General features: G+C 45.3%; 1 protein-coding gene across 6 annotated transcripts in view; it reads right to left on the reverse strand.

Moving 5' to 3' along the window:
* Positions 1 to 7,006, reverse strand: part of LOC115087513 (dynactin subunit 1-like) — a 281,663-nt gene extending 274,657 nt beyond the window's left edge. For 3 of the 6 annotated variants that reach the window (XM_029594856.1, XM_029594849.1, XM_029594838.1), the window contains exon 1: positions 6,626 to 7,003. In XM_029594856.1, coding sequence (XP_029450716.1) covers positions 6,626 to 6,658 — 33 coding nt within the window. In that variant the 5' untranslated portion in view covers positions 6,659 to 7,003. Of the gene's footprint in view, positions 1 to 6,625 lie in introns of all 6 variants that reach the window. The other 3 variants (XM_029594829.1, XM_029594819.1, XM_029594864.1) reach the window with 2 other exon arrangements.
* Between the last annotated feature and the right edge of the window lie 1,132 nt (positions 7,007 to 8,138).

Below are 8,138 nucleotides of genomic sequence, written 5' to 3' on the forward strand. Positions count from 1 at the left end.
GAGCTGTGCGCACATAGTGTGTGTCCTCACGCGCGCGCGAGGCAGCGGGGAGACGGGCAAGCAATGGCGGCCGCCACGAGGAACCAGCAGAGCCGTAGGCGTCCCAGGCATGCGGAATGCGGCGTTTCCAGCAGCAGAGGTGAGCCCTGTTCAGAGCTAAAGGAGGGGAAGCGGTGGAGACCGCAACAACTATAGCATTGATAAATAGTAGTACATAGGCTCTGAAAGGCCTCAGCAGCCTGGTCAGAGATGTATACTTTCAAAGGGTCATGCACAACATCATCTCTTCTGCTTTTGCTGCTGCCCTGTTGTTATTGTGTGGTTACCAACATGGCAGCTCCTTCCCGGTTAAGAAAAGGAAATAGAGTGGGCTTTGTGCCTAAGAAGGGAGATAGACAAGTGTGATGTTTGTTTTTCATTTTCCTACCATAGACGTCAATGGAATTATCATCATCATAAATAGAAGAATGACGTATTAAAAAAAAAACAACCCAACAACAACTATATTTTATATGTTTAGCACTCTAGCCCAGGTCTCCTCACCACATTGGAAGAGTTCAACAGCAGTACAAGATATGGTTAAGGAAAAGAACTATTACAGAAAAAACAGTTTAAAAAAGAAACATTTGAGGCTGGACTTGAAAGCGGAGTATGGGCAGCCTCACAGCTACCGTGTGGCAGTTTTGTACACGGATAGGGGCCAGGTGAGAGAAAGGTTTGAGAACGAGAGGAAGACCACCAAGTAGGTAGGACTACAGGAGAGGGTCGTTAAAGGAGCACAAAGGCGAATAACGACCATAGGTGTCGGCTTCGTGTGTGTGTGTGTGTGTGTGTGTGAGGTGTGTGCTTGAACACCCCCCCAATACTGGGAAAAAAGATAAGAAGTGCCATGCTGGGTTTTGTTGAAGATTTCTGTTAGCTGGGATGAATCAAGGAGGGGGAGCAGTTGGTATCTGCCCTTTTCTTCCAGCCCTGCAATCGTCCGGGTAAATGAGGTTTTTTTTACTGGAAGGATGGGGAAGGGGAAGGAAGTTGTGGTGGCCTGCATTGCTATAAACTGAAAATCTGTCTCTTAAAAATTGCTCTCCTTGAAGCTCCAGAATCGAGAGGGGCTGGAATGGAAGGGGACATCATTCCCCTTGTTCACAAAAAAAAAAAAAAAAAAATCATTCCCCCGTGATATCCCACATGAAATAACAGTTACCTGTGGGGTTTCCAAGCTGAGGGCAGAGAGCACCATATGGCAGCTGTGGCCCTGGAGCTGGGGAGATGCAGACTGCGGAGCCGGCAGGGCTGGGGGCATGCGGGTGGTGGAGTGTCTTATGTGCAGGCATGGGACTGGCTCTGGCCCGGAGTCTGTGAGTGCCAGAAGTGCTGCGGGGGGGGGGGGGGGGGGGGGGGGGGGGGGGTGGGGAGGCAGGAGGATGGCAGAGCATGAAAGCAATCCAAGCCCGTGGAGGCGGGGGGGTATCACAAGCTGAGAGGTGAGCTGAGCTTGCCAATGAAGGGAAAACCTAATGTGATGAGGAAGAGTGAGGGGTTAGGAAGCAGAGAAGGGATGGGTGAGCCAAGAGCCTACAGAGGAGGGCAGCTGGCTAAGGAGGGGGTGAGGAGGAAACTGCGGGAGGGATGGGAAAAGGAAGTGAAAGAGGAACAGAAAAGGATGGGTCAATGAGAAATGGAGAGCAGAGCAGGCTGAGGGGTATTAAAACACACCCCTACCCCCAAATACAAAATTAAAAGTTTGCCCACACAGAAGGAGAATTAAAACGTGTCAAAAGAGTAAGGAACGGAAGGGGAAAAGATGATAAGGCAAGGAGAGGGGAAGAAGAGATTAGGAGAATGTGAGAGAAAAGGGGGAGGGGTTAAGAGAATGGTAGGGGCAGATGAGGGTGGGGGTGGGGAGAGACTGTCATGCGGATGGGCTCTAGGAGGGGGTGAAGATGGGGAAGCGACTGGTGAGGATGAGCTGGGGTTGGGAAGAAGAATGACTGGTGGGCCACCGAGTGCTTCCCTGGCTTTTGTTTTGGCCACATGAGACTTTCCCATGTGCACATTACCTGCTTCTCTTGGGATCTTTAGGGCTTGATTTTCAAAGCATTTTACACACATGAACCCCTGTTATATACACATAAATAGCGCTTTGAAAATCAACCAGGGAGGGGTGTTCTGCTGGTAATGCTATTACACCTGTACTTTACGGGCCGGAAGTAGAGGCGGAGTTGTGAGAGGTGGAGATGGGGCAGGGGAATGATTTCCTTGTGTACTTTCAATTTCTGAAATTCTGCATTGTAAATCCACATGCAGAAAGGTATTCCTGCTCCCAGCAGGGTGGAACTTTTTACGTGTATGCCTGCACAATTCCCGGACAGCCCACAAAACTTTCAAAGCAGACTTTGTTCGTAAGTCCGCGGTGAGAATTTGGGCTAAGGTCTGTGCTTAAAAGGTACCCCCAGACCTTAGTCACGTGCAGGCTGTCTGGAAGTCACACTCACCACCCACTTTGTCCTGTTTTCTTTTCTGTCATTTGTGTCGAGTTCAGCACCCCCCCCCCCCCCCCCCGATCATTTTCAAAGGTTGGCTCCTACGGAGATGGCAGATATAGGGTGGAGGAGGGGGGGCGAAGTCATGAAGGCATTTGAAAGTAAGAGCGATAATTTTAAATTGACATTGAAACTTGAATGAATATGCCATGATCCGGCTCGGGGATTTATTTAGGCTTCTGTTTAATGGCATTTTGGCATTGCACTTCTTTTCCTATTAGGAAGGCAGGATTTCAAGCCCCAGCGTGCTCTGAATCTGTGCTCCTCAACCTTTTTTATTTCAGGGTACTTTCAAGTTTGCTTGATCCTTGTGCCACACCAAACTAAATCTTACAGTGGGGCCGATGCAATACAGTGCGCTCGGTATAACCCGGAGTTGGATGCGGGTTGTAGAGGCGCTAACTAATCCCCTCATGCAATAAGAGGATTAGCGCCTCTACAACGTGCGTCCAATGCAGAGTGAAACTAACAGCGCACATCACATGCAAATGCAGGTGAATGAGGCTATTAGCTATTCACTCCCGATGCAAGAAAGAAATGTGTGTCCAGGACGCACATTTTTGCGATTAGAAATTAACACCTGCCCAGAGCAGGTGTTATTTGCTGAGCATTCCTTAAACTAGTATAGAAAAGCAGAAAAAACTGCTTTTCTGTACTGCCTCCTACTTAATACCGTTGCAATATTAAGTAGGAGAGAAAACTAAACTAAATTAACTTAAAAAAAAAAGTTTAAAAAAAAACCGCCGGCAGTCGTGTGCAGGAAATGGATGCTCTATCGACAAGCGTCCGTTTCCTGAACCCCTGGCTGTGCGGTGTTTAGGAAAGCCGACGCCGATAACACTCGGTGTCAGCTTTCCTAACCGGCGGACGGCCGACGCCGATCGGACTCTCGTTAGCAAGGAGGCGCTAGGGGCGCGCAAGCGACCCTAGTGCCTCCTTGCTAATGTGACCCCTAATTTAAATATTGCCTGGTGCCCCCAGGAAGGACGCCTGGGAGCACGTTAAGAATGCGGGCGCTGACTGCTAAGCGCCCGCTCTCTGTGCAAAAAATATCGCATCGGCCCCAATGTCCTATATTCATTACCTGCAGATCCCTGGTCATGAGACTAAGAGAATGCCAGGCCATGTACTTTTAACAAAACTGGACAGTCTAAGGAAGCCTAAAACATAATTAGACAAATTTAGAAATTTATATAGGGTGGGATCCTGGCAGGATCAGTGGCAACGTATGATTCTTGCAATATTTTTGTGATGTTAACTTCAATCCTCAAGTCATTTATTTTAAAAATGTGCTTCCACATTCCCCTGCTGGCCTCCACTCCCCTTTGATATTTAAATTCCCTAACAGCGGTCTTTAGAAACGCCAAGCCAGTGTGCCCAGTCTTTTTGATTCAAACATAATGAGTGAGGTGAATGACTGCAAGTAACTTTTATTTTACTTTTTTTTTTTAAGTGTGAGAGGAAACTGAATTATGAGCGTTTATGAAAGATGCACAAATGGACAGTAGCCAGGGTTGAGGCCTCGGCAAATGATGCTCCTGCTCACAAGTTTCAAACTTGTGCTAAATTCAGCCCCTATGTCTATCCCCTCACTGAACGGTCAATGAATGCCTTTCTTCAGGAAAAGGTGGAATATCAAATGCAAATCAATCAGACATATTTTCCATATTATTTATTGATTTTTAACTGCATGTTTATTAACGGTTCAATATCATACACTATTTGCTTACTTCGATTAATTTGTTCAATGTAAAAACTTGTTTACTTAGTTTTTTTTAATGTAAAACTTCTTTTTTATTCTGTTCTATGTAAACCGCTATATGTAGCGATAGTTACTGTTCTTTGTGAACCGGGGTGATATGTATATTATACAGGAACCTCCGGTATATAAATTACTTAAATAAATAAATAAATAAATGCTGAGGAACCTGACATTTGTAAATGTATGATTGCTGATGTGCTGCTGAATAAATGCCATTTTAAATTTGAATTTCCTCTGTTTCTCATTGCTTCTTATACAGTTACATGGCTGAAGCTTCTTTTTAAAAGGTAGCTATGGCTGCTGCTGCTGTTTTGGATCAGCATATTTTTCCAGTAGCAATAAAGTGTAGTAAAAAAGTAAAAAAAGAAGGCCTGTTAAGAGTTGATATGTGGGCATCTATTCTTAGCTTCATGCCCTTACCTCGCACATTAGAGTATGGTTCTTCTGCCTCAAGCTGCATTAAAGAGGGAGACACGTACTGGGAAGGGGATAATGAGGCTCATCCACATTAAAATCAATCTGGTAACATACAACTGTATGACTTCAAGCGGCCACCATCTTAAAATTGCAAGAAAGCAAGGTTTATGGGAAATTTCTGAGGCATGCACCACCTCAGAGCTGTGCTTTTTATAAACACAGTATCCAATTAGCTTTTCATTCATAGAACCTGGCAAATATTTTTTCTGTAGCTAGACATTTCTCTTATGGCCTGATTTTGGGAGAACTGAGCTCATATGTCTCCTTGCTTTATCTCAATCTCTTCCTCCAATTCCCCTCCCTTTTTTGGCCAATTTTCTTGCAGCAGATGCAAAACTGTGAATGTGGGGATTTCTCAAATTAACTAAATTCTTAAAAGTCACCTGTGGTTTCCACTTTTTTTTACTTCTATTTTCAACCAAGAAAAAAGCTAACAGCTCTGGGACCAAACCCAGCAATTGTTTCCAAAGAGAACATTTTGTTACCAAAAGAGGCCTAAAGATTCCTGCCTGGTGAGGCCTTCCTTTCTCTGAAGAGAGCAACGCTCAGGCTTCTTTTAGCCAGCGGGGACAGAGAGACAGCTCCTATGCCCAGCGGGAGCAGAAGCGGTGCAGGGACTCCCTTTCGCCAGGAGCACCAGGCGGCTTGACCTTCTTCTCTGGCCGCTCCTCTGGCCCTTGTGCCCAAGGCATCCGGCACCCCCCCCCTGAACCCAAGACCGGCCCTGCGGGAGAGGCAGGGGGATGAAGCTGAGTGACTACCGTGGCAGGGCAAGAAGCGTGCAGAGGGGGCATGCCAGGGTGGTGCGACACACGGGCTGTGAAGCTCTGTCCTGAATAGCGAGTGTATCCAAAACCAGCACTGTCCCACATCGGTAACCTCCCCGTTCATCTTCAGGTCTCTGGAATTGTCTCTTTCTTTCCGAATTAAAAAAAAAAAAAAAAGCCATCACAAAATCTCTGTCCATTAGTACGTTAACAGATCGAAAGGCGTGGTGGAAGTTACAGGTTGAGATGGGGAGTGAGGATGCTAAGCCATGCAGAGAGATAAAGAAAAATGCCACTTTCTGGTTTTCCTGTGCCTTTCAGTGGATCCACGGGGAGGCGCTCAGCAGCACCCTCCCCTCACAGACAGGTACCACGGAGCAAGCCCGCTCTATGCGTTAAAATATCTCTCCCCCACCCCGAGTCCAATGAGTCAATCATTCTCAGAGAAAAAAAAAAAGAAACGACTTAACAAAGGAAAGGCTGAGAAGAGAGAGAGAGAAAAGCCTCAGTACAAGGCTGTGCTGCGAGTGCCCCTGCAAGCTTGCCAGCACCAGGACTACTGCAGGGTGATGGCGGTGATCTGTGTTCGCAAGGGCTCTGTTCAGGTCCTTCTTGAACCCTTATATGTGACAGCACTATATATGAGGACCCATCAAGCACGGCAACGGGGAGAACACAAGGGAGCCAGTCCCTGGGCTGAACACACCTAGGGAAATTCTGTCATCCCAGCAGGGTACACCCAGACTGTCTCTGCCAGCAGTAACCCAGGAAAACGATCAAAGACGAAAAGGGTTGAGAATAAAGGCAATAAACCTGAAGACGCAAGAGGCAGAATAAAGCAGAGAATGATTCCATCTCATTGCTCCTGAGGGTTTCTCTGAATAAGTCATTACTGAGAGCGTTAATGCATTCTAGGAGTCAAGACAGCAGATAAAGCAGCACCGTGCCTACCCACTGAGCATGTCCTGTGACAATTCACTCTTTCTAAGGCACTGGCTCTAGAAATAAAGGTGCACCTGCATACAGAACTAGGAACTCCTTGGGTTTCTATGATATGTTTTTTTTTCTCCACTTACCCGGCTGAGCGTATGCCTCTTGCTCTGGGCCATGCTGCTGGTTTTTCCTCTCCGAAATAATTCCCTCTGAATGGTCTCACTTCATCTTCAGTGGTAATTCAGGCAGGATTTGGATTTCCTGTTCCAGCTTGCTCAAACCATACTGCCACACTAAGCCCTGCTTTGTTTCATCATGGAGAACAAGGGGGGGAGGTCTATAAAAATCCCTTTTCTGCCAGGGGATGAGTGTATGGCACTGGGATCACCAGCAATCCTGCCCAGCTGATGGAGACTCACTCTGCGCTAGTGCTGCTCCAGACTCTAGTCAGAGATCCAGCCACAGAGGCTGGGTCCTAATGCTCAACAGTTTACATTCCACCAGGCTCAGAAACAACCAGCTACCAGGGTCTCAGATCCTAAAGCACCAGATGAGATGAGAAATTCTCTGTTAGTGACCTCCTGAAGTACCCAAAACCTCTCTGGGAAAGGCACACTCAGCCTAGCAGTGGCAAAAGCAATTAACATAGGCATCACCATCCAGTCCCCAGCTTGGCCTACGTACCTGTAGGTCCCTCACTTCGTTCCTCCCCACCCACCACCCCTTTATCAAGATGTATGCAACTGAGAATCTGAGGCAGTCTTTGTGGAAATAAAATGGCTACAGTTTTATTTATGATGCAAAACATAACACTTATAATTGTATGCATCCTAAATAACTTATGCATCCAGAACTCTGCTGCATGAATTTTGACTAGTACTAGCCAATATGACCATATACCACCTATTTTATATGCTCTGCACTGGCTACCCATTAAGCGATGGATAATTTCTAAAGTTTTAACAATGATTTTCTCAGTAACAATGCGCTGTTATACATTGCATCACTGCTGAGAATTTATCGCCCTGAAAAGAACCTGTGATCAGCTGGTCAGTGCCTTTTAAAAGTTCCTACAATCTGTTAAGCTTAGCGAGGCCTGTGACCAACTATTTACCGTTTCTGGGCCATTACTTTGAAACAAGCTTTCTCACGCTCTACAGAAGGAAACTTGTTTTAAAACTTTTAAGGTAAGGCTGAAGGCATTTATTAGAGTAAGCATATTTTAACATATGATTAATATGTTTTTAACCGGTGTAGGTGGTATTATTAATTATTTTTATTCACTGTGTTGGTCTTATTTTATTTTATTTTTTTTTATTATTTATGCATTTCACACTACAATACCTTCAAGTTTGTTTGTATACAAATACAGAAAACATAAAAAATTTAGGAAATAATTGTTCAAGAAATACACTAAATTTTCTTTCTGTATAATCTCAAGGCAATTCAGGTGAATTAAACTATTTAAGAAATTGAGCGATATCCATTTAAAGAAAACAAAAATTAAAAGACAAATTTTCACTAAAGAGAGATATCAGCCAAAAACTTTTGTAAGCTCCTATCCAGTAGCTGTGTCAATGGGGTGAGAATCCAGAAAGGCCTGTAGCGAGGGTGTCTCAAAAAAGACATATTTGTGATCCTTATAATTTACCTCAC

The sequence above is a fragment of the Rhinatrema bivittatum genome, chromosome 1 (genome assembly GCF_901001135.1).
Source record: "Rhinatrema bivittatum chromosome 1, aRhiBiv1.1, whole genome shotgun sequence".
Classification (NCBI taxonomy): Eukaryota; Metazoa; Chordata; class Amphibia; order Gymnophiona; family Rhinatrematidae; genus Rhinatrema; species Rhinatrema bivittatum.